We start from the raw sequence: 25,694 nt of genomic DNA, 5'->3' as shown, positions 1-25,694 counted from the left end.
ATACGATAGTGGCATGTATTTTTGATAATTTAAAACCAAAAGACTTTACAATAATCAATTTTTGCCAGTATTTAAAGAGAAAATATTGATTTAAATTTTCAAACTTAATGGTCAAATTCAAATACGTTACTTTCTCTTGGTCAAAACAGAAGACTTTGACTCCCACTTATAAATTACAGTACATAATTTGAGGCGGCAACTAGATAACTAGTCTTACTAATCACAAAAATATACTCTATTTAGTAGTAGTATTTGATTTAACTTTTAAAAGTTTCTTTTTAAGGTCAATTTCTCGTAATAGAAAGCCTAATCAATGAGCTAAAAACAATAATAACTCATCTTTAGAGCTTTAAATTTAATATGTTCCTTTCATAATCATTTTTAACTTTGAATTTATTATACTGATACTAAAATTTGAAGCTTAAGTATAAAATTAGTTGGAGGTTGCCCCCAAAAAAAAAAAGTATAAAATTAGTTGGGCTTCGTATAAATTGTACAGAGATCTCATTAGTTGTTTTTTTGGTGATGAACATTTGCGACTAGCTATATTTTGATTCATGCTTCAGGTTTCTAAAGCAATCACTTCTTAGATAACATGGCGTTGTTTAGAAATTAGGATGTTTAGAAAACCCTAGCTGTTTTTTTTAGATCTGAGGGAGAGAATCCTTTTGACTGCCGTTTTCTACCCGGCGTTGCGATTTTCTCTCCCTTCATCCTAGTAGATTAGCTATATGGTCTTCACGTCAAGTGGTTGAGGTTAGCATCGAAGGTTCAATGGTGAGTAGGCTCTCTTCTCCGTCAGCGGCGGTGTGGTGTGTATCCATGCTAATGTAGCTGTGGTTCTGGTCAGGCGGAAGAGGAGTTTTGTAGTCGAGCTCCGGTTTGAAGACGTTGGATGGTTAGCTTCAGAGTTCCTCACGGCTCAACCGTCCTCCTAGAATATGCGGTTACGGCGGAAGTCGGTAAGGATATGGTGGGTTTTGCTGTGTGATGAGGTGGTTAACGGTAGATCTCTTTTGGATCTTAGATGGCGGTCGTGGGCTCCGTGTTCAGAAGTTTTGTCTCAGCCATCAATCTTCTATCTCGCCGCGATTAGCTTCCACCCGTCCGGAGTGAAGGGTTTCTGCTCTGGAAATTGGGGAGTCCGGATCTACAAGAGAAGGGTTAGATGTCAGTATGTCAGGTTGCTAGGTGGGGATCTGACATCGTCGATCTGGTTTGTCGGAGGGATTAACTTTCTGGGAGGTTTGTAGCTCAAGTGGTCCACCAGAGGAAAGAGGTTGATGGTGGAAACCGGGTTTCTTCCGCCGTCGATCTTCGATTCTTTGGTAGTGTTGTTAGGGCGTGGACCTTGAACCCCGCCAGATTTAAGTTTTGATCTCTCTGCTTTCCGTGAGATCACATAGGATCCGAACTTCATGACTGGATCCGGCAACCTCTTCTTTTTTCCGTTTTGTAATTGGATCAGAAATGTGTAGGGCCTCGGCCCAGTCCATTAGAGTTTTTAAATAAATATTAATTATTATTAAAAAAAAAAAAAAAAAAAAAAAACTCATAGCTAACTTTCCGAACACATTGCCGTTCTTAGTCTTTCCGTTCATATTTTGTGATCGATATGTCTGCTTATCTTTCTGCTTTTACAATGTTAAGGCAAGATATTTGTTAAGCATTAAGGTCATGCAGCCATATAAGATTATTTTTTATTGAGTAAATTCGTTTACTCACAGTCTCACACACTCAAAATTGGATGTGTAAGTATGTTTTTAAGGAGTTATGCCGTAAGTATCAGTGTAGTAAATTTAGTAAAAGTATATTTTGGGATTTACCCTGAGTTTTAAAAAAAAACAAAAGAAATAGCAACTTTGAGAAAAAATAATAAATATTACTAAAGGTAAACTGAGATCATTGAAAAAAAAAATAACTACACCGAGAAAATTACATGGATCTTTTTTAAACAATTTTTTAATTCAAATATAGATTAATTAGGAATAGAGGGAATATTAATTTTAATATTTAAATTGTTTTTAGATTTTAAATAAAAGATTGTTTTTTATACAAATAAGTTGATGAATGGTGGAAAAAATAGTTTTATAATATTGATATAAACAATATAAAAATATATAACTATAGTCTATATATATTGTGTGATTTTGAGTTGGTTTATTTGATCACTTTCGTCTTGTTTCTCATCATTGCTAAGAAAGAGTCGTCATTTGTGAACCACAAAAGAATAACGTACGTTAACAACGTGAAGACTGAAGACCAAAACAGCTGGAAGTTATGAAGACGGCCATGTGGTTGCTTATCTAGTTCGGTAAGAGAACGGTGGCTTCATTAATTACACAATCTATATCCTAAAGTTTTATATCTTCATATAGTCACAATATTTGTAACTACATGTATTTATGGAAAAAAACTCTTGCTATTATGGAAAATCATTTAGTAGTAATATACTCCTATATTTCATACTATTTGTCTTGTTTTCATATTCGCATAACATGTGCTCTCTCATTAATGCTTTCAAACGCTTTTCGACGCATCAACTACATGCACCATAAGGTCGGTAAACACATGAAGATTGAAAGTTTTATATAGGCGTTAAATCGATCTACATTTTCTCAGAGATTGTTATGGTTTGTGATGGCTTTCAATGTCAAAGTACTATCACAAAAATCTTAGTACACTTTTCCAACACATGATTTCTTCGACTGATTTGATCTGGCTACAACTGCTCATTCTTTATACCGCAACATATTAATAAGAATTTGATGCAATTTAAAGAAAACTTTTTTTTTGGGTGTGTTTTTTTCTTATATTAATAATACTAAGAAACTTTTTAATATAGAAAAAATAAGAGAGGTAGGTGGTAGTTATAAACACGCATTAATGGCAACTAACTAAATCCTTTAATATAGCTATGTTTCCGCTCACAAGATTTATATTCACAATTCTTTTCATCTCTCATACCGGCCAACGCAAAGAAACAATGTCGAACGTTGTAGTAATCGCTCTTGTTCTCGTCGCAGCATCGCTAACAGGACATGTGTCAGCACAAATGGATATGTCTCCATCTTCAGGACCATCGGGAGCACCAGACTGCATGACGAACCTAATGAACATGACGGGCTGTCTCTCTTACGTTATGGCCGGAGAAGGCGGAGGTGCGGCCAAGCCGGACAAGACTTGTTGTCCTGCGCTAGCGGGGCTAGTGGAGAGCTCGCCGCAATGCTTATGTTACCTCCTCTCCGGAGACATGGCGGCTCAGTTGGGAGTCCAGATTGACAAGGCAAAGGCTCTCAAGCTTCCCGGAGTTTGCGGCGTTGTCACTCCTGATCCTTCACTCTGTTCTTGTACGTATATATCTCCACCTTCGTTCTACTTTTTCTTTTAATCATGGAAGTTGTTAATTATGTTAATACTCTCGCATGCAAATATAGTTATTATGAAGACTATACTAATGAATATTCATGACCGGCAAAAGGAAAATAACTCAAATGTAGAAGAAACTAGTTTATATGATGAGTCTACTAGGAGATAAAAATTGAAGGAAAAAATTGACAGATTTTTAGTGATTTTTTTTTTCAAAAGCATGAAATGTTGTGCTAGCTCTATATTTTGTGTTATTTTATTTACTATTATTTCCAAAAGTATGAAAATAAAATGTGCATTGTATATGTTAATGGATATGTGATTTTAGGTTCTTAGTTTTTCTTTGTGAAATTCTACATAAATTGAGAAATGAAAATAAAACTATATGATTACTCATTCATACCAACACAAAGGTCTTAAGAATGGATGAACTAATTCCGATATACTAGTATATTACTAGTGTTAAAATATGGAAAAAAAAATTATTGTCTTACTAATGTTCGGATTTTTTAAAATTAATAATAAAAATGTGATCTAACTTTACTACTCAACTACTCGCACATTCAGTACTTTTTTCGGTTGCCCAAAAAAGTATCACATGTTTTCTTCTTCTTTCTGTCCTATTTTATTTTCTCTTCCTTGATGTTAAAAGTTACTGAATTACAAATTTAGCCCACAGCTTTACAAACCATCTACTATATATGAGCTCAGATTCATGCAACCTTCAATGAACAAAATTCTTAACTATTGATGCGTGACTCAGAAATGATTTTAGTTCTAATAAAGTTTATGTTGTTAACAGTATTTGGAGTTCCTGTGGGAGCACCTGTAGCTATGGGCAACGAGGGAGCCTCCCCAACCTTTTCTCCAGGTACAATGTCAGGTAAATGATCTTACCCTTCATTTTGCTTCTAGATTGTATCGTGGTTTGGTTTTGGTTTATTCCGGATTCGTTTATTTTGGTTTGGTTTGGTTCGGTACTTTTGTTGTCCATTCCCTAATCGAAATGATTGAATATTGGATAGGTTCAGCGGAATCACCTGGTGGATTAGCGCCGGGTCCTGCTTTCCGAACAAGCGATGCACCAAGCATTGCAACTTATTCTCTTTTTCTCAATCTTGTAATTTTCCCATTAGCATTTGTGTTTCACACCTATTGCTGATTTCATTCTCTTCCAACCAACAACACCATTATTAATATTGCCTATTTTCTTTAAAGAGTGATATGGTTGCTTATGTAGGTCTTGAATTTATTACTTATGTGTATCCACGGATTATTAATTTCTTCATTCATCATATTGAATAAAGATTGGTGTGTCTTCTTATATAACCGACTAAAATTAACAAAACCAAGTTATATTCTAAGAAACCTCTAATTGCTATGTAAATTTTTAAAAGCACATATCTACTAACCATGGAATGTGTGATGTGTATAGGTAATGAGAGGGTCATATATAAGGGGTCGTAAAGCAATCTACCATGTTTATTCACATATTTGAGTGCCAAAAACAATCTATCGTCCAATAGAAGGATTTTCTAAATATGTTTCAACGATATCAGTTATGTATACATATATGCATACACTGTTAACCACATATTTTAAAAATCAATTTTCGCAAGTGCATAGTAATAATCACAGTAATATTCCCTTCTTTTTATCAGAAGAAAAGTACGTATATTTTTCATTCCCAAAATAATACCTTATACTGTTGTCAAAAATAAATAAATAAATAAAAAAATACCTTATACTAGGCATAACCAAAATTAAACCGTAACCGTATTTCGGACAGTATCCAAACCGTTACCGTATATAATGGTTAAAAACTGTAACTGTTAACCATAAATATATGGTTAAATTATATTAAACATAACCGTTAATTAACTGTAGCGAAACTGTTGGTTAACCGCATAGTTAAACCGTAATTTATTAACCGTAACTGTTTTAAATACATTATAAAATATACTAATAATTATTTATTAATATAAATCATATGATATATAGAAATATGAGTACACTAAAAAAACATATTAATTATAAATAAATAATATCAATTATATTATATCATCAAATAATATCAACCGTATCATATTATCAAATAATTGTATCGTATATAACCATAACCGTTTCAACTAGAACCGTATTTAACGTAACCGTTTAACCGTTTATTAAAGGATTATGGTTAAGGTTTAACAAAATTTCTAATCATAACCAGTGATTAATAAACCGTAACCGTGATAACCATAACCGTGGTGATGCCTACTTTATAAATATTTTTAATTTTTTCTGTCTTCAAACATTCCACTTAACAATCATTAACACGATTATTAAGATCAATAAAACACAAACTATCAAACACTTCTTAGTTATTAAACTAATGGACATATTTGGTGGATTTTACAAAGTTAATATTCACATGTGGATATTATAATTTTTCTAAAAAAAAATCTGATTTTACCTACAATTACCTTTTTTTGAAAAAAATATAAATAAATTAGAATTTGTACCCGCGTACGCGCGGGATTTTAATCTAAAATATTTCTTATCAATAGAAATTGTTGAGCTCAAATATAATCATTCCAACTTTTGAGTATAAATATATAACTTACTTTACTCAGTGATATACAAAATATATATTTTTTAAGATAATAATTCTTTGTTATATCTATTTGCAATTTTATGTGGAATTTTAGTTAAAATTTGTATCAATAAGAATCTAATGAATATGAATATAATTTTAAGATTAAAAGATAAATCTATATAAATGCCGTACTTATTTTACTAATTTATATTTAACATATATTGTCTATTGTCGCAATAATATTGTCGACAATCTTTTGACCTTTTATCTTTAAAAAAGTTTATTCCATATTCATATCCCATGAAAATATAATTTTAAAAGTTCTAACGTCAATGTCGATCGTTGACCTAATTATAAAGACTATTTAAACATATCAATATTCTACATTAAATGCGAGTATACAAAGTTTCATGAACAGTTTTACTGCTATGTCGCTACAATGCGGTTGTCCAAATTCATCATCTGCCATAATAGAATTTCAGACTAAGTCAAGAATATTTAAATGATGAAACATTTAAACCTCACAATGAATACCTATTCACTAATCCAAGCTACATATTTTTCGAAAATCTCATATGTTATTTGCAGATGTTAATTTTGTGATGCAACCCCAGCTTCGTCTTCTCAAAAAAAAACATAGTGTACTTTAAATATGTTGTTTTTGCCAATGTTTTGGGTTAAAAGCATTTGATAATATATATATATATATGTTGTATTTGTTATATATGTTTTATATCATGTTATAAAATTGTAGCTCCAGTTGATAATAGACCTTATGAGATATGTTACACAAATCACATACCACTTTTTGTAACAGCTTACATATCATTTTTTCTATACATCCTAACCATTGATTTTGTTTTTTTAGATATATTATTTTTTCATAATTCTTTTTCCTAGTTTTCCCAAAAAAAAGTGTGCCCCTTACAATGTATTTGTTTTAGATCAAAACTTTTAAGTTAAGTTAAGTTAAGTAATTAATCTTTTCTTTCTTATAAGTAAAGTTTAATAATAAATCTTTATGGTATATGTTTCTTAAAAACTAATGTTTCACGTCAATTTTATTTTCATGTTTAGATTTTTATAAATACAATTACATAACTTGTTTTTTTACTCCACCATGCCTTAAAATCTTACTTACATTCTAAATTTTGAAATATAATCATTTTTTGGTTATAATTTTAATAATAACATTATTACGAAAACAAGTTTATAGTATTATTTTTACTGTTTTAAAATTTTTATTTAATTTACTTAATAAATTTTTAGATAGTTATTATTTTTATTATTTACTAAAAAATTATATTATTTTTATACTATTTTAAAATTTAATTAATTTTAATTAATTCGTTTTTATTTATTTTTACTATTATTAATTATAATTAATAAATATACAATGAATGAATATTAAAATAGTATTTTTTTTATAGAAAAAAAAAGTTGATTAGGTGCATGATGTAGAGAAAATAGAAGTGAGCAAAATTAATTTTATATATATATATATATGATCTCAACTCGTCAGCTGCATACACGTACATACTTGTTGTGCTAGCTAGCTAATATTAATATGTGATATAGGCTCCACGCGTTTAACTGTAGAACTTAGGAAATTGTGGTTTGATTTTGGTTTTAGAGTCTTACAGGGAGGTATTGAATTTATCATTTTAAGGATTTTGTAGGATTTTAATATTTTGGAATTTTGCAAGATTTGAAGAGTTTTTAGAAGAATTGATTATCTTTTAAAGTTTTTTTTTATTAAAAGAAAAAGTAAATGAAATATAATTATTTGAAATTCTATTATAAACTTTGGGTGATTTTAGAATATTTCACAACACACAAAAGGATAACTTTGGGTGATTTTAGATTATCCCAAAAGATGAGTTCTTGTTTCATTCTTTTGGTTTTAAAATAATAACACCAAAAATCATTATTTAAGTAATTTATGTTTCATTACAATTTTAAAATTTCAATTTGTTTGGTTCATGTAGTTGTTTTGTTCTTTGTGTTTGTAAATAACAAAAAGAAAGCTTTCTTATCTCTCTTTCTTTAATTAAGGTATGATGAGGACATGCATGACCGAACCTGGTTGCCATATTTTGATGACAAAACGATGTCGATAAGCACAAACCTTTCTGTAGAGACAAGTAGTAACTTGTACAATGTGCCTCAACTCGTGGTGAAAACCGCTCTTGTCCCTGAAAGTGCTAGGCAGACTCTAAAGTTAGCGTGGACTCTCGACGACATCACACTGCATGCACGGTCATATATATACATGCATTTCGCAGAAATTCAGAATCTTGAAGCCAATGAGATTAGAGAGTTCAACATTACTTACAACGGTGGCTTACGTTGGTTTAGCTTTTTCAGGCCAGCAAAACTGAGTATAACAACTATATATAGTCCAAGAGCTGTGAGTTCGCCGCATGGGAGATTTAACTTCTCTTTCGCCATGACCGGTAACTCAACTCTCCCTCCTCTTATCAAGGGCCTCGAAATTTAGAAAGTCTTGGATTTTCTACAACTTAAGACTGACCAAAATGAAGGTAATTTAAGTTAATCATGTTTTTATAGACTTCCAACTTAAAACCAGTTGGCTAGTGGAGAGATACAAATTCTTTTTAAGTTTTGAACTATCTTCACTTCCAATGTGTGAATAATGATCAGTTACTGCTATGGTGAACATCAAAAACACATATGGACTGAGCAAAAGGACAAGCTGGCAAGGAGATTGATGTGCTCCTCTGTTCTTTCGGTGGGAAGGTTTAAACTGTAGTTATCCAGACTCTGAGCCACCACTAATCATATCCTTGTATGTTTTTTTGTTTGTTCATCAAAGTATTGTTTCATATTTTCAGGGTTTTTTTTTTTGTTGTAACGGTTTTAAAAACTTTAAACTTTAGGAATTTGACGACAAGACCGGTACCATAACACCTGAAATATCCAAGTTAACAAGGCTGAGAGAACTGTAAGCATCTAATAATTTATCATCAGTAAACTTTATTAGTATTTGGTATGGTTTGACACCGGTGAGAGAAGGACGATAACTCTTCTTTATCTTCAGTGTAAATATATTTGTCAAACAATGATTTATCAGGAGAAATTCCAGCGTTTTTTGCTGATATGAAGTTGTTGACACTCATGTGAGCTTCTTGTTATTAGCACCTTCTCCTTCACTCTACTCTATGTTCTTTTTTTCTAAAATATTTCAATAGTTTCATTTTCAGACACTTAAGTAGAATTCGGAAGCTCAATCGCACAATTTCGGACTCTCTTCAGCAAAGGATAGAGAGCAAATCATTAACACTATTGTTGTAAGAACTCTTTCCAAGTAATGGTTGCAGCATATTGTTTTGCTCCCCCCTTGTGAGTGTCTGGGTGAATGTTCTGCGTGAAAAAAAACTATATTATGTATAACAGTAATACTCCATTATCATTTGAAACGTTAAGAGATATTTTGGAAATGGAAACTCATTGTTTGTTCATCAAGCTAGTTGTTGTCTTGGAAAAAGACACTTGCTTAAATCACAAGAAAATATTAATTTAGTACACTAAACAAAGACGATAGAAGATTATGAATTTCACTGTGATTAAGTGAAAACGACACAAGATAGATGTGCATGTTGTGTTGTTGGCTCTCTGTTCAATACACTATTTGTTGGTTTTTGCTCTGTTCGGATCCTTTGTTTTGATTTTTTTGGAGTTTGGAATTCAAAGATTTTTCTACAATTATTCAAGATTTTTTTTTTGGTATCAAACTATTCAAGATTTCTTGTTCTATGTCTTGTTTCTTTCTACCTCCATATCTATCTTTATACACAAAGAAATACTAATGTTTTTTTTTTCAAAGGGAAAATAAAAAAGAAAGAAAGAAATACATATCCTTAGCAGTATTTCATCTAGCGACGAAAATAAACAGATGAAGATGTTTGAACCCCTAATAGCAATGAAAAAAAAAGGTAAAAACCATCAGTTTTGTTGTTTCTTGATACGTCCAGTCCTCCTCTTGTTGTAACCATAAACATAATCTTGTAAAGTTTGAAATCGAAGAAACAGTTTATTATATTCTTCAGCGGTTCCAGTCTCATCGGCTAACACTTTTCCACACCAATTACACGACCTGCGAAAATAATTTTTAACATCTCTAAACTATAAAACTTTTCAACTAAAAAGATGGAAAAAAAATTGGTGAGAGTAACATACTTGACATTGCCTTCAAGGCGGATAGGAGTTTTAACACAGCAGTGACCGCACCACATCCTTTCTTCTACTTCACCGCTCGTTGCGTTTGCCATCGTTCGTGGTTCAACACAAAACCACTAATTATGAATGTAACGTAAGATGTGTTTTTATTTTATAGAGGGGACTAATTAATCTAAGCTGATTCCTTTTAGGTTTTGGAAAATTGTGTTGGATATAAAAAAGGAAATTTTACAGCTATTTAAATTAGGAGATTTTGTTTTCTTTTTAAAAGTAGATTACAAATATAGGTTTTATGAGTTAGAGAGCAAGAAATTGAATTTGTTTATCCGAGGGACATGAATTTGATTTTGAGCGTGGTCGTATTTTTTATCATGACTATTAAACCTACATCGATTCAATTAGTCTGGTTTTGTAAAGAGAAATTGGTATTATAAGTATATGTAATTATCAGAAAGAAAAAAAATTCAAACGGTCATACAAAGGTGAATAATAAAATCAACAATATTGGAAAAAGGAAAATTTCCTTTTTTCCAAAAATACTACCAACTATATATATTGTTTTTCTCTCAGATAATAGTATTTTTCACCGTGCTCGTATAAAAAAAAAACAAAAGATGAGTACGATTAAAAATTGCCGTGAGATTTGGAGGTGGAATCGTAATGAGGAGATGAGTTCGATTGTAGATTGTCTAAGAAACTACAGTTTTATTGCTTTTGATACAGAATTTCCAGGAAGTTTAAGGGATACACCACAACATGCTTCAGATGATCAACGTTACACAGACATGAGCTACAGCGTAGACAGGACGAAACTGATCCAGTTAGGTCTAACTCTGTTCGACAGCAACGGAAGAGTCGGTGGAACTTGGGAGATCAACTTCTCTGATTTCGGAGATGCTGAAGACGCGAGAAACGAGAAATCCATCGAGTTCCTAAAACGCAACGGTCTAGATCTGAAGAAGATTAGGGCCCAAGGAATTGAAATCGACGGTTTTTTCAATGATCTCTCTTGGATTCTGAAGAGGACGGGGAACATCACTTGGGTGACGTTTCACGGGTCGTATGATATCGCGTATATGTTGAAGTGTTTCACCGGAGGAGAGTCTTTACCCGTGACTGCTGCCATGTTTGCGAAAGCCGTAGCTAGAACCCTCGGCTCTGTTTTTGATCTGAAAGCTATCGCGGGTAGATACGAAGGGCTTGGTTGCCGTTTAGGTTTAGAGCATCTAGCAGATGCGTTGGGACTTGACCGTGTTGGTACTGCTCACCACGCCGGTTCAGATAGCGAATTAACCGCTAGGGTTTTCGTTAAGATGACTAAGATCTTCCACGATGTGCAAGAAGCTGAAGGCTTTGTTTATGGACTCGGCTATAGAATCATCTCTGATCGTCTAAAGCACAGACAACAACAAAAGATCCACCTTGCGATGATGACCAGGTGCTACGGTCCACCTCCACCACCACCGCCTCCTCCACCACCGTTTCCGCTACTAAATCCGATGTTTGTTCCTGGGTTTCCTCCACCAGATGCTATGTTTGTTCCTGGGATTCCTCCTTTTGGTGATTTTGGCTATGGGCCTACCTTATGTATGTATTAAATCTCAAGGAAAAAACTGCTTAATTAGTCCTTACCTTAACTTCGATGTGTTTAGTGTTAGTCAACAACACATCTCTTCCTGTTAGTATTGTCTCAATGTATCTGTTTGTATCCGATTTAATTTTGATGAAAAGTTGAGTTTTTTTTTTTTTTTTTTTTTTTTTTTTTTTTTTTTTTTTTATTGTTTAGTTCCAAACTTTTGTGTATCTTTCTTGACAAGTTTCTCAAAACCAGTGTCTGTTCTCCCTAGTAATGAAGTCTCTTTGAGAGCTAAACTTAATTTTTATAATTATCTCAAGACATGTTTTGTGTAAGAATTAAGATGGTAGTGAAGCATAAAACAAGACAAAGAAGTTTCTCTGCAACCGGATCACTCACTCAGGGTGTATATGGCTTCTCCCAATAATCAAGAAAACAAATGTGATATTGAGATGATGTGCCATACTTAGATCAAGATCACCATCCACGTCATCACATCAATTACTTTTGTCTTATCACCTGAAACCGGATTAGATCATTGTTAAGGCAAAACTACGTACTTAGTGAAGTGTCATGTTGGCAAGTACCAATAGCTAACACAAACAGTCCTTGTCAGCATTAACATCAGTTTTATTCTCTCTCTCTCACACTTTCATGACGAAGATTAGACAAACCAATCAACCCATTTTATCTGATTTGGCAGACGAATCACAGAAACTGACAAAAGAAGCTTACAATTACCATCAGAGTCTTATATATATATATATATATATATATAGATATATTTTATGTTCTTTTAAAGTTGATTAGGAGTAAGGATTAAAAAATAAAATATGTTTGCCTAAAACCATTGCCTCTGTAACTCTGTTCAGACCATAAGCATGTCACAGTGATTGATGTACCAATTGTTTCTCTGCAAAACATGATTCCCTTTGCTAGCTTCTAGGATTTACTCATGTGCACTGAGATCAAAATCCTCTGAATCACTTGAATCAAATATTGCAGAAACTGAATCTTCTTTGCTTCATAACCTGAAACCCTTTTGATTCAACCTTGCAGTCAATCTAATCAGCTCGTTAAGAACCACTTAAACATGATATCACCTTTACAACAACCTGTTTCAATAGACCAGAGCCTGAACATAACCTTGTTCGATTTCCTATCGTGTCTCATTTTGAAACTGCCTATGTACTCCTTGACCGCATATGGAGGGATATGCGGTTTCTTACTTGTTTGTCTATGAGTATTCTTTTGGCGGTGGTTCTGTCTTAGGGCCTAGCCTATCTATGTATTGAATCTTAAGCCTTAACTTTGATGTGTTTAGTCTTAGTCGACAACACATCTCTTCCTGTTAATTAGTATTGTCTCAATGAATTTTTTTGTATCCGATTTAATTTTGATGAAAAGTTGAGTTTTATTTTTATTTTTATTTTTTGTTTAGTTCCACACTTTTGTCTTTCTTTCTTGACAAATTTCTCAGAATCAGTTACTGTTTTCCCTAGTAATTAATGAAGTCTCTTTGAGAGCTAAAATTTTTATAATTATCTCAAGACATGTTTTGTGTAAGAATTAAGATGGTAGTGAAGCATAAAACAAGACAAAGAATTGTTTCTCTGCAACCGGATCACCTATAGTGTCTAGAAAGGACACAAAAGAATACTCTCATGGTAAAGTTTAAAGCCATCGAATAGGAGGATTACAGCCATACTTTAAAACTTTCAAGGAAGGCAAGGAAACGCATGTGCGGATTTGATTGACAAGAAGGCAGTTCTTTGTTCTATTTACTTTGCTTATCTTCGTAGTAGTATCCCCCAATGGCTATATCCATTAGTGGGAAAGGGAGAACAATATGTATGCATCTTAGTATATTTATGAATGCAATGTTTGAGTTAAAAAGAAGAAGAAGAAGGTAGTGAGTATTACACTTTTTTTTTAATATGCCTGCCTGCTAAATGTATCTAAAACGTAAAAAAGAAGACACCTACAAAAGAGAGGGAGAGAGAGACAAGTCTCTATGTGATACAATTATTTGTATTTTGATTACAGACATACAAGTCTCTTACTAGTAGTATTCGGTCTTCCTTTTAGTTTTTTCCCTTCACGGCTTGAGTAACTTGGAACTCAAACACTCTTGGAACATAGCTTTGCGAGAGACCTTTTCTGGCCTCATAAATGTGTAAGTCATGAGAAAGTAGAGATGTGAAAATGTAGTCCCAAAGTAAGGTCCATCTATATCTGTTTAAAGAAGAACAAATTAAAAAGACCAAAAATAGGAAAATATATCGAATGCCAAACAAACAACAAAGGATATATATATACTTGTCAATATGTAACGAGCATGAATCATTTCGTATAACACCTCGGCTGCTGAGTCGATCAATTCGTTCTGTTCTTCTGTAATGATCTCACCTGTTCGCCAATGCCAAAATCAAGAGAGCATCCGAAAGACATAACTAAAGACTTTTACCACCACGAGAAGAAGATTCTTCTTGTACATCGAGAATCAAATCGAGAGCAAGGAACATTATTATCGTCAGCTTCGGTGATAAAAAAAAAGTTCACTAGGGTAACGTTAGAAGAAGAAGCAGGTCAACGATGAAATGGATAAGTCAAACGCTGGGGAAGACGAGCCTTGGAATCAAATAGAGGGTTTGAAGTAAAGAGTCAGAGACCAAAAAACTCGCTTCCATCTAGAGGGTTCGGTATTGAAGAGAAGTTTATTTTAAGTTCTACTGTGCATGAAATTGAATGTGAAAAACAGAAAAAGAGTCATATATTATTCATTTACTCTCTGAATATGTACGTCCGATTTTTTTTTTTTTTTGAAAATATGTGAATTTTCATTTAGAAAATCTAATTGTAATGATTACAATAGCTTAATACAAAAGATAACCCCCGCCCGAAAAAATAAAAATAAAGGGACATCTGAGAAAATAGGCGAACAAGAGTACACCTAAATGTTTCTAAGCCACACCTGCAAAAGCCCTCTGAAGTTTTTTCTGTGTGCCTTTGCAAGGATGGCATCACGGACTTGCCTGTCGATAGCCTTGAAAAGAACCTGCGACGGAGTGGATACATTGTTGTGCAATCTGTTGTTCCTTTCAATCCAAACAGAGTAAACAAGAGCCTGGGCTACAAGACGACGCAACGTTTGCCGGGAGTTGGAGACTTTGATATCCATCCAGGCTGAGAAAGCACTCCAAGTGTGGAAGACAAATGGGGAATGTCCTAATCGCCGAGTTGCCTCTGCCCATAAGAGTTCGCTGAAACCACAGTGAAGAAACAAATGGTCTCGCGTTTCCGGCTCAGCACCACATAGACAACACGTAGTGTCAAGATTCATGCCCCAACTTTCTAGCCTTGTTTTTGTTGGGAGCCTGTTAAGGTGTGTTATCCACATCATAAAAGCGTGTCGCGGAATAGCACCTTTGTACCAGACCTGCTCTGTCCATGATGGAGGTTCCTGCCTTGGCCTCAGTACCTCCCAGGTTTTCTTTGTGCTGAAACAATGATGTTCTTCCTTGTCAGTTTTCCAAACATACCTGTCAATGTCAGTGGATAGACTCGGGAGAGGGACGGTTGTGAGGTGGATTTGGAGAGTCTCCGCTTGAGGAGAACGAGCTGAGCAATGAGCCAACCTGTCGGAGAGCAAGCTTGCGCAACCGTTGAGGAGATCGGGATTCCCGTTTGCGATGGTCCAGATTGTCCCAATAGTTGAAGCAAAGGACCAAAAGGTGTCCACCAGTCAAACCAGAAGCTTGCTTCCTGACTATTCCCCACTTTACAACGCAGGAATGTGATTGCTAGTGGGCGTAGTTGTCAGATCGTTTTCCATGTCCAAGAGACCTGTTGATTTTCTGTTAACTGCCAGAAACATCCGTCTTTTATCTTATTATTCCGCAACCACTCTGCCCACAAAGAATCCCTAGCAGTAAGTAGTCTCCAGATCAGCTTTAGACAAAGCGTTTGGTTCCACTGAAACAGACAACGAAACCCAAGTCCTCCTTCTGCTTTTGGCAGACATAGATTTCTCCAGGATACTTTGACCTGCGGTTTTTTCGTGATGTTACCACCCCAGAGAAATCTCGAACAGAGACTTTCAATGCTTTTGATGCACCCTTTCGGTAATATAAACGCCGAGGCCCAGAAGTTATAGATCCCATATATAACTGAGGAGATGAGCTCCTGTCGACCAGCATACGACAGTGCACGGGCCGCCCAGGTGGAGAGTTTTGCAGTGATGTTATCAAGCAAAGGCCTATAATCATTGATCCGCAGCTTCCTATGCATAAGAGGTAAACCAAGATAACGAATGGGAAGTGAACCGAGATTGAAACCAAGTGCGATACACCCTGAAGTTTCAATCTGGTTCACCCCTGCCAGGAACAGATCAGTTTTGCTCTTATTCATTGTGAGTCCCGAGAGCATAGCAAACTCTTCCAAAACCTTTGTGATGTTCTCCAAGGAAACCTTTTTCCCATCAAAAAATACCATGATATCATCAGCGAAAGCTAAGTGAGTTACCTGCGGTGATAATCCTCCTGGATGATGTCCTATGAGATTGTTTGTGTAGCTTTTGTTGAGCATTATGGTAAAAACTTCCATGGCTAGAGTGAAAAGGTACGGAGAAATTGAGTCTCCTTGCCTGAGTCCTTTAGTGCTTTTGAAGTAACCACATGACTCACCATTAACCGAAACAGAGAATGTAGGCATTGTAATGCATTCACTGATCATAGAGACAAAAAATGGCGGAAAACCCATTGCCTTGAGGACATTGATGATGAAATCCCAATGAACAGAGTCAAAGGCCTTCCGCAAATCCACTTTTAGCATACCTCTCCCAGAGATGTTCTTTTGATTATATCTCTGAACTAATTCTGTGGCCAGCAGCACATTTTCAACAAGCAAACGCCCTGGGATGAAAGCTGATTGGGAATTTGCTATAAGATCTGGTAGGACCGACTTAAGTCTGTTGGCAAGGAGCTTTGAGATCACCTTGTAAATCGAGTTACAACATGCAATGGGTCTGAAATCTGTCATGGACGTCGCGTTCGTGGTTTTTGGGATGAGGGTGAGCAGGGTGAATAGCAGAAATGGAGCAACGCTGTGGGATCATAGCCTCTAGTTCTTCAACAGAAGGGGCGGAGGTGGTGGCAGGAGTGTTTAGCAACTTTTGAAAAAAGTCCACTGCAAGCCTCTGAATTCCTTGCTTAGAATCCACTATCTGACCATTATCATCAAGAAGATAGAGGATTTGATTATGTGCCTGACGCGTGAGAATTGCCCTGTGAAAGAATTTGGAATTCTTATCACCCTCCTCGAGCCAGAAATTCGGGATTTCTGTCTTAGGTAAGACTCCTCAGCTCTAGCGAGAATACACCACTTGCGATGAGCTTTTTTCTCCAACAGCATCTCCTGCTCTGAAGGCGAGTTGAGTAAAGCTTGTTGGGAAGATAGAAGGTCTTCATATGCCTCTGCCACTCGTTTCTCAATTGCAGAGTAGTTTTCACGGCTGAAAGCTTTGATGACACTCTTCAATTCTTTTAGTTTCTTGGACACTAGCAACATTTTAGAGCAATCAAAAGTAAGGGCGTTCCACCAGAGCTTAATCAGAGGCGCAAACTCTGGATTCTTGTTGAGAAGAGAGAGAAACTTGAACGGCCTTTTAACCTTAGTCACTGAGTGATCCAAGAAAAGGCATGATGGACTATGGTCAGAGAAGCCAGGTTCACTGAAAACCCCTAGCGAGTTTGGATAAGCTTGAAACTATTCATCATTCCCTAGGATCCTGTCAAGCTTCTTGGCCACAACATTGACAGGCTGCTTGTTGGTCCACGTGAATGTGTTACCGTAGAAAGGGAGATCTGTTAAGTGAGCCAAGGTGAGACAATGACTGAGATCACGCATACCTCTAGTTGAGTCTGAGGTTGGCGAGGAGTGCTCATGAGGATATAGTGTATGGTTGAAATCGCCAATTACTGTCCAGGGCTTGGCTGCAACCAAAGGCGAAACAGCTAGATCCTGAATTTCTCTCCATAGTAGTCTTCTCTCCTCATTGCAGGTTGATGATGCATAAACGACTGAGACTACAACTTCTGCCGGCTCAAAAGGTAACTTGACGATACACGAGATCATTTGAAGCGATTTAGAAATGACAGTGACCTGTACAGCTGGGTGCTAAACCACCCATATCTTACCAAGATCCAAAAATTCATAGTTATCCGCAAAACTCCAACCAGGAAGCAGACGAGAAAAAATTGCTTGAGCCTTCCCAGGTTGAATGTGGGTCTCAATGATCCCACCAAAAAAAGGTTTATGAACCTTTATCCACTTTTTAAAGCTTCTTCGTTTTATAGGGTCATTAAAGCCTCTTACATTACGACAAAAAATATCCATTAAAGGGATATGAAATTAGAGGATTGAAGGGCCTCCAGCCCTAGCTCTTGTGTCTTTCTTCTTAAGCATGCGTTTGGATATAACCTTTAGAAACCTATCTGACCCAGCTTCTGGGTTATCATCCTCAGCGGACATACTGTCCTGGTCGGAGTCTGATGCCTGGGTGTCACCATCCTCCACATTGCGTGATAAGTGAGAGAATAAGTTTGCAGTTAGGTCAACACAAAGCTTACCCTCATCTAACGGCAGGGCAGTTGTTGATGATATACTCTTGGGGATGGGCTTAGAGGCAGATAAGGGTGGTCTATCCACTGTGTTTACCACCCCTTTGCTTGTATTGCCACAGTTTACATGCTGCTTAGCAGATTTGGGAAGAAGCCATACTTCGTCCCTTGAACTGATGTTTTCACTGCAGACCGGAGGCACTGTCGCTGGACTGACATCAACAATTGGGAGTTGACTTTGGATGGGAAGCTTTCCGTTTCTCTTGTTTTTCTTGGACCGAGGGCATGAATCTGTGTTGTGTTTCACTGATCCACACACAGTGCAAGTTGGAGGTGCTTTGGTGCATCGGGAGACAGTGTGACCCACCGAGTTACAATGACTGCATAGAGCAGGAAGCCAGGGACTAGAAACTCGTATACGCTTGATCTGACCAGATTCAAATCTCGCATTGACAGCTTCAGGGAGGGGCTTTCGGGGATCTATTACCGTGTAGACCTTGGCGACCTCAATGTTTGTGAGTTTCTCTGTTTGCGGGTGAAGGCATACTGGATGTCCAACCAAACCAGCAATGTGCTCCAACCCTTCCCTGTTAAAGAACTCCAGGGGCACACCATGAAAATCAAGCCAAACAGGGACCATGGAGAGCTCGGGCTTCTTGGGGGTGATATCAGGCGACCACTTTGCTACAAACATAGTTTGTCCATCCACTTGCCATAAGCTCTGACTCAATATGCGACGTCTAGCGTTAGGACATGGAACCTTGAAGAGAAACGAGTGACCCTCCATTTTGGATACCGTGATATCCCGGCGTTGTCTACTCCAAATGCCATTGACGATAGCGTGAACGGCTCCACGATGAGGCGGTTCTTCATAGAATTGGCCAAGGATGAAACTATCCCAAGCCTTTTTGTTCTTTTCTATTACCGAGTTGGGGATGGTTACACAAGCTTCACCAGATTCAAGAACATACAGAGAACCTTTCTTCTCTAGTTGTATATTGTTACCTTTTACTAGAGCTTTCCAGGGGTGTTCTTCTGTCTGCTGGGGAGTCGTAGTCACAGCCAGGGGGTGTGATGGAGTCACCAGAGAGGATTTGTTGGCGGTATTGGCACCAATGTCGACAGGTACTGCTAGATCTGGTACATGATTTGAAAGAATCTCCGTAGCAGTTGTTTCCCCTGAATTTGTAGATCTAGGGTTTTCGATTGCTGCATCTGCGACCATCAAAACAGGTGATTTGCAGGGAACCGGAGAGCAATTGTTGGCTGACATCTCGGAAGAAGCAGGCAACTCAATCAAATTAGGTTGGGAAGGAACAGTCCCACCCGATTGAGGAGACTTAGTCGGTGGACTTTTCGATTCAGAAGAAACAGAAGTTGCGGATCCAGTGGGGATACCGCGAGGAGATTTTTTCTTGGCCTTAGATTTGCCCATGAGAGGCGGTGGGGACCGGCGCCAAGATCGGCGACGGTGGAGGGAGAAGGAGAGGGATCGCATTTTGAGAGAGAAAAAAAAGGAGTTATATCGCGTTTTGAAAATTCTTTTTAACCATCCGATTTTGCACCACGGGCGTCCGATTTTGCACCACGGGCCTCACAGCAAAAAAAAAATGATTTTTTGAGTTTGGCATTCGAAGATTTTCTACACCTATTCAAATTTCTTGTTTTTGACTTCTTGTTCTGTGCCTTGTTTCTTTTGAGCTTCTTATCTCTATATTTAAATATTTACACAAAGAAATAGTTCTAATGTGAAAAAGGAACTATGTAATGTAAAAAACGAAATTTATATACAATATCTAATAATATATATAATAATAATATCCTAAAAAGATTTACATATATCCTTATAAGTATTTCATCTAGCAACGAAAATAAACAGATTTATATGTTCCTCCAACTCCTAACAGAAAAATAGAATAAAAAAAGTAAAAATTATTAGTTTTGTTGTTTCATGATACGCCGAGTCCTCCTCTTGTTGGAAACAGAAACATAATTTTGTAAAGCTTGAAGTCGAAGAAAAAGTTGATTATATTCCTCAACGGTTCCAGTCTCATCTGCTAACACTTTTCCACACCAATTACACGACCTGCCAAAATAATTTTCAACATATCAAAATTACAAAACTATCAAATTAGAAAGATGAAAAAAAGAAAAAAAAAATTGGTGATAGAACATAACATACTTGACAGAACCGTTGTTGCCTTCACGACGAATAGGAGTTTTAACACAGCAGTGACCACACCACATCCTTTCTTCTACTTCACCGCTTGTTGTTTCTGCCATCGTTCGTGGTTTTAACACAAAACCACTAATTATTAATTATATATATAGAGAGAGGACTAGTCTCTAAAGCTGATACCTTTTAGGTTTTGGAAAGTTGGATTAAATTAAATAAAAGGAAACTTTATAGAGAGTTAAATTAGGAGATTTTGTTTGTCTTCTTTTAAGTGGATTTATATAGGTTTGTATGACTTGGAGAGCAAGGAATTAATTTGTTTATACGACAGACACGTTTTTGATTTTGAGCGTGATATCTTTCTTTGACTTTGAGCGTGGTCAATAATTAAATTAAAAATTAAAAAAACATGGAAAGATAAAAAGAGATTTTATGAAGCTTTGGGTCCAAGTAATGATATAAGTCAGAAATACATATTTATACACTTTAACTTTGTAATATTGAATTAAATAATTACAGTAAACTAATTGCGCTTTTTTATGTATAAAAAATAAACTAAAGTACTAGTATAATGGAATTATAAATTACGGAAATCCGTAAATAAAAATTATACATCAAGTCATCTTAGAACAAGAATGATACCAGCGGACCCTATCTGTCAACGGTGTTGTATAGCAGAGGAAACTACTAATCACATTCTGTTTACTTGCCCATTTGCTCTGTCTGTTTGGAGATGTGTGATTAGTAATGTTGGTCATCTCAGATTTGAGGATGACTTGGAAGAAAATATTGAAAACCTCCTCCAGAAGTCTAAAAATAACTCCTCCGTCGCCCATCACAGTCTTCTACCATTTTGGATCATGTGGCGACTCTGGAAATCCAGAAATGACTTCCTCTATCAGAAGATTTCAAGACTTCCAAATATTGAAGCTGCAAAAGGTATTAAAGAAGCCAACGACTGGATAGACGCTAATAAGAACCTGATAAGTAGAGATCACGGATCCCAACTTTCTCATTCAGTCCAACCAATGCGAAAATCAGATAGGAATGGTTGTGGTCTCCACCACCGGACGGTTGGCTTAAGTGTAATTTTGATAGTGGCTTTGTAATGGATCGCTCTTTCACAAATACTGGTTGGATATTACGTGATAGTAATGGTAAAATGATCATGGCGGGAGGTGCTAAACTACGCTCTTCCATATCACCACTGCAAGCCGAAGCGCTTGGATTCCTACATGTCCTCCAGGTAATGTGGACTCATGGTCTACGATATATATGGTTCGAGAGTGATAATCGACAATTAGTGACGCTGATCAATAAGGGAGAAGATAATGTGGTTCTCGGTCCGTTACTCAACGATATCAGGTTCTGGATATCCAAATTTCCTAACTCATCGCTGGATCATGTGAACCGAGAAAGAAATTCGGCGGCAGACACAATAGCTAAACAGGCTGCTACTAATACCTCTATGTATACTCTATATACTGTACCACCTTGTTGGTTGGTTGACTATTTGTATCAACCTTATACAATCTAATATCATTCAGATGTTAAAAAAAAAAAAAAAAAATTATAATTAGCTAATACATATATAATAAAATAAAATAAATTTATATTACATACAGATATGGAAATAAAGACTTTGAAAATAAAACCAAAAAAGAAAAATCCACAGAGCTGTGGAGGAAAATGAAAGGTGGAAAACCAATTCATCACCGAAGAGGGACTAGAAAGACTAGTGCACAGCCGCATAGCTCTTCTCTTGTGGTTTAGGAGTTTGAATCCACTTCCGTTTCATAGAGTAACATATATGGGCAAGGAAAGACTCACCGGGTTGAAGCTCCTCTACGTGGTTCGCTGCCTGAGTCTTCGGCTGCTGGTCTCACCACCGTCAGAGAGTTGGCCCCAAACACTCTGAGACTTTCCTCCTCCGCTGCTACTTGTTTCGTCATAACCAGCCACCGCCTTTAGTAGCTCGGACTGGAGGTTTGGATAGTCATCCTTCACATCTTCATAAGCTTTTGTCTGCAGAACAGCTATAGTTTTCCAAGACAGCCGTAAAAAAAAAATTCAAACTCACAGAAGATTTATATCAACATGGTCTCATTAAAGCTATATCTTGATCGTACCTGCTAGGTTTTCTGCAGCGAAGTTTAGGGAAACGCTTTTTAGTTCAGTTGCATTATATCTGTCGGATAAAGCTAAGATCTTGGATACGGAGCTGATAGATACGGCTTTGCAGATGTGAGATTCACACAATGATCTGAGCCTACTAAGATTGTATTTGGTCGCAGCTGCCAAAAGCTTTACGATCAGTGTCTCATCTATCTCGGACAGCTTTAATAGGCCAAATGAATGAGCCGTAACTGGTTCCACATCTCCCGAGAGATAGTCTTTATACATGAAGTGTAACAAGGCCTGTATAAGGTGAAACATTGCCAGGGCTAAAATACCGACAAATAATACTCAAGACGAAAAAATTATTAAGTGAAGCTATAAACTCGAAATTCGCACCTTGAAGACCTTAGGTTCCAAATCGCTGATCACTACCTCATTGTTGTTAGCTTCTGGCATATTGTAAAACATTGATCTGAAAAACGAAGATCGTGCAGCCAAAACCAATTTATGAGCTTCAAACTTCTCACCAGCAATGTCAATTTTGACATCCGAGCCTTCCAAAGTATCTAGCAACTTCCCAAAGTCTGATCCAAGTTCTGAATCTGGGACATGTATAGAGTGTAGCCGTGGACAATGTATTTCTGAAACAACAACTCCAACTGTACAATTGATTTTCAAACAATCGTCTTTCAGGTAGTCAGATGTCTCAAGCAAGGAACGTCTGAAGAAACGCTTGTATCCCCTGTTCAAAAATCCAAAGAAAATAAACACGAATCAGAGGGCTCTGAAGTAGCAGTAGTACAAAAGATAGCAGCAAAGAGAGTGTTTAAACAAAAAAAACCGGCCATTGAAGATACTTAAAAGACTTCAAAGCTACTGGCTACTGCAACCACACTAAAAAGGAAAAATCCAGTTAATCACCTAAACAAGGTTATCTTAACAACACTATGACAGTTCAGATAGCTTACACACCTTAGAATTTTATAGATTTCCCATTCAACTTTCATTGCATCACCAACATAGAACTAGCCATACCCTTTTCTTGTCCCCAACAATTTACCCATAATCATTGTTAGAAATGGAGCAAGAGACCAACACAATACATGAGCAAGTCGAAAACTTTATCGAACCGAGTAAAATAGCTAAAAATTCTCCAAAACTGTGTTAAATTGAAATATCATGCACCATTGACAAAACAGAGTTCACATCCCAAGAACAAGTATAATTTGCATACGAGAAAACACGAGAGAACCAAGAGGCAAGAATCAAGCCATACCACATACTTCCTCTGTATTTAAGAGTGTAAGGACCACCATCAAGTGAACGATCGAAATGGCTATGAACCTTATGCTTCCCTTTACCACTTTGATCAACAAGGGAAAGCTCGAAAAGCGCTCTAACTTCAGTACCTTCACTAGCGAGAACGATGAACACAGAGACGTAAGAAGAGCTGTCCTCTTGGTTCTTACCATCTGGGTAGACAAAGATAGTCCATTGATAACCTCCGACGGAGAAGTTATCACTTGCTATGTGTTTCCCTACTCCAATCCCTTTGGCTAAACTGTATCCTTGGATCACGAATTGGTGCGATCCGTTCACGGTTTGTGTGACCGATCTCGAGCTCGTAGGTGATTCGATTCGATCTGCGTTCGTGTTGGGGCTTGATGATGATCGGCTGGGTCTGGTCATTGGTGGCCCTTCAAATTTGGACTCAGATGGAGAAGATTCTCATGGAGATTTCTAGGGTTTTCCCAATTTGGGGAAATTTCAGCAAAATTCAAACCGTCGTAGGAAACGGGCAGAGGAAGAATGATGAGTCGGTCTGAGAAGGGTATAATGGTCATTGTACAAAAGAAAGACCCGATGAGGCAGTAATAAGGTAAGGGGTTGTTTGGTTACTGAGTCTAAATAAACCTGGTTTAGGTTAATATCTAATCCGATATCCGAACTGTGGCTGCATAAACCTGGTCCTGGATTGTATGGAAAAGTAAGATTTAGGATTTAAGATTTAAGGTTAATATCTAACTCGATTTTCGAATTATATCATTTTTTTTTCTCAACTGTTATTTTGTTTTTCTTATTCAGCCAAAAAACTAACCAATATTTTACATGGGACAATTTTTGGATTGAACCTTTCTTATTCACTCTCTCATAGCTAAAGAAACAAATTATTGATTAAGAAAATAAATTCTGTATATCAATTAATTTTATAATTATTAATTCTAAACATTATATTATATTTTTAAATTATAACATCTAAACCCAAATTACTCTTTTTATAAATCCAAATTAAAATACAATTTTATTTAATTGTAAAATCTAAACCCTAACCACTATTTTATAAACCCAAACCGACATATAATTTTGTTTAATTGTAAAATCTAAACTCTAACCACTCTTTTGTAAACCCAAACCGACATATAATTTTGTTTAATTGTAAAATCTAAACTCTAAACTCTAATCATTCTTTTGTAAACCCAAACCGACACATAATTTTGTTTAATTGTAAAAACTAAACCCTAACCACTTTTTTGTAAACCCAAACCGACATATGATTTCGTTTAATTGTAAAATCTAAACTCTAATCATTATTTTATAAACCTAAACCAAAATAACTTCCTTAATAAAAAAACTACAGAATTAGTTTCCTTAACTTGTTTTGTCTTTTTATTTTAGTTTTGATTTATTTTATAAATATGACACAAGATTTTAACCCGCGGTACACCGCGGGATAATTTTTTATTTTTTAATTGTATAATTATATTGATATTTTTTGTTTTATTTAGTATTTAAGATTGTATCATTATATTTTGATTGTAAATTCTAAAATTTGAGTTGGGGTACACCGCATGACAATTTGTTTTTTTTACATAATTGTTATTTAATCAATATAATCATAATATTATAATATTGATGGTATTAAAAATAATGAAATGATGATTTATTCGTGTTGTAGCATCAAGTTAATAGTATTTTAAATTTTTGTTAATATCGACCCAAACCCGTCGGCCGCATAACTCCGCTCGATGAGATTTTAGATTTTTAATAGTTTTTAAA

General features: G+C 35.9%; 4 protein-coding genes, 1 long non-coding RNA gene and 2 pseudogenes across 5 annotated transcripts; 4 read left to right on the top strand and 3 right to left on the bottom strand.

The window, feature by feature from the left end:
- The first annotated feature begins 2,597 nt into the window (after positions 1–2,597).
- Positions 2,598–4,693, top strand: LOC104780242 (non-specific lipid transfer protein GPI-anchored 2). Its single transcript, XM_010504748.2, has 3 exons — positions 2,598–3,350; positions 4,172–4,252; positions 4,395–4,693. The coding sequence occupies exons 1-3, from the start codon at positions 2,918–2,920 to the stop codon at positions 4,529–4,531; spliced, it is 651 nt and encodes a 216-aa protein (XP_010503050.1). The 5' UTR covers positions 2,598–2,917; the 3' UTR covers positions 4,532–4,693.
- A 2,706-nt stretch (positions 4,694–7,399) lies between these two features.
- On the top strand, positions 7,400–9,353 carry LOC147945771 (putative LRR receptor-like protein kinase At1g51890; annotated as a pseudogene).
- Positions 9,354–10,761: 1,408 nt separating this feature from the next.
- On the top strand, positions 10,762–11,745 carry LOC104783737 (putative CCR4-associated factor 1 homolog 8 pseudogene; annotated as a pseudogene).
- Positions 11,746–16,943: 5,198 nt separating this feature from the next.
- LOC147945770 (uncharacterized) lies at positions 16,944–19,130 on the bottom strand. The gene is made up of 3 exons (XM_087509357.1): positions 18,204–19,130; positions 17,573–17,900; positions 16,944–17,464 (listed from the first exon to the last, which is right to left on the bottom strand). The coding sequence occupies exons 1-3, from the start codon at positions 19,128–19,130 to the stop codon at positions 16,944–16,946; spliced, it is 1,776 nt and encodes a 591-aa protein (XP_087365483.1).
- Positions 19,131–20,081: 951 nt separating this feature from the next.
- Positions 20,082–20,774, bottom strand: LOC104780241 (uncharacterized). The gene is made up of 2 exons (XR_015596144.1): positions 20,526–20,774; positions 20,082–20,429 (listed from the first exon to the last, which is right to left on the bottom strand). It is a non-coding gene; the product is annotated as an uncharacterized LOC104780241 (long non-coding RNA).
- Positions 20,775–21,266: 492 nt separating this feature from the next.
- On the top strand, positions 21,267–22,077 carry LOC109132474 (uncharacterized). Its single transcript, XM_019244095.2, has 2 exons — positions 21,267–21,458; positions 21,565–22,077. Exons 1-2 carry the CDS (start codon positions 21,267–21,269, stop codon positions 22,054–22,056), a joined length of 684 nt encoding a protein of 227 aa, XP_019099640.2. The 3' UTR covers positions 22,057–22,077.
- A 10-nt stretch (positions 22,078–22,087) lies between these two features.
- On the bottom strand, positions 22,088–24,484 carry LOC104780240 (BTB/POZ and MATH domain-containing protein 6). Its single transcript, XM_010504745.3, has 4 exons — positions 23,914–24,484; positions 23,034–23,379; positions 22,649–22,937; positions 22,088–22,555 (listed from the first exon to the last, which is right to left on the bottom strand). The coding sequence occupies exons 1-4, from the start codon at positions 24,324–24,326 to the stop codon at positions 22,365–22,367; spliced, it is 1,239 nt and encodes a 412-aa protein (XP_010503047.3). The 5' UTR covers positions 24,327–24,484; the 3' UTR covers positions 22,088–22,364.
- Positions 24,485–25,694: the final 1,210 nt, after the last annotated feature.

The sequence above is a fragment of the Camelina sativa genome, chromosome 4, assembly GCF_030686135.1.
Source record: "Camelina sativa cultivar CO46 ecotype springtype chromosome 4, ASM3068613v1".
Classification (NCBI taxonomy): Eukaryota; Viridiplantae; Streptophyta; class Magnoliopsida; order Brassicales; family Brassicaceae; genus Camelina; species Camelina sativa.
Note: the sequence above shows the minus strand (reverse complement) of the source record. Positions and strands in the feature narration are given on the sequence as shown.

Coding starts and splice junctions, on each gene's coding strand:
- LOC104780240 (XM_010504745.3), bottom strand. CDS start 24,326: ATGACCAGACCCAGCCGATCATCATCAAGCCCCAACACGAACGCAGAT. Junction 22,938..23,033: donor TGGAACCTAAGGTCTTCAAG/GTGCGAATTTCG, acceptor CACCTTATACAG/GCCTTGTTACACTTCATGTA. Junction 22,556..22,648: donor CGCTGCAGAAAACCTAGCAG/GTACGATCAAGA, acceptor GGAAAACTATAG/CTGTTCTGCAGACAAAAGCT.
- LOC147945770 (XM_087509357.1), bottom strand. CDS start 19,130: ATGGAGGGTCACTCGTTTCTCTTCAAGGTTCCATGTCCTAACGCTAGA. Junction 17,901..18,203: donor GGTCAGATAGGTTTCTAAAG/GTTATATCCAAA, acceptor TGGGTGGTTTAG/CACCCAGCTGTACAGGTCAC. Junction 17,465..17,572: donor AACAGATCTCCCTTTCTACG/GTAACACATTCA, acceptor CAAACTCGCTAG/GGGTTTTCAGTGAACCTGGC.
- LOC104780242 (XM_010504748.2), top strand. CDS start 2,918: ATGTTTCCGCTCACAAGATTTATATTCACAATTCTTTTCATCTCTCAT. Junction 3,351..4,171: donor TGATCCTTCACTCTGTTCTT/GTACGTATATAT, acceptor TGTTGTTAACAG/TATTTGGAGTTCCTGTGGGA. Junction 4,253..4,394: donor TTCTCCAGGTACAATGTCAG/GTAAATGATCTT, acceptor AATATTGGATAG/GTTCAGCGGAATCACCTGGT.
- LOC109132474 (XM_019244095.2), top strand. CDS start 21,267: ATGTTGGTCATCTCAGATTTGAGGATGACTTGGAAGAAAATATTGAAA. Junction 21,459..21,564: donor AAATATTGAAGCTGCAAAAG/GTATTAAAGAAG, acceptor AAAATCAGATAG/GAATGGTTGTGGTCTCCACC.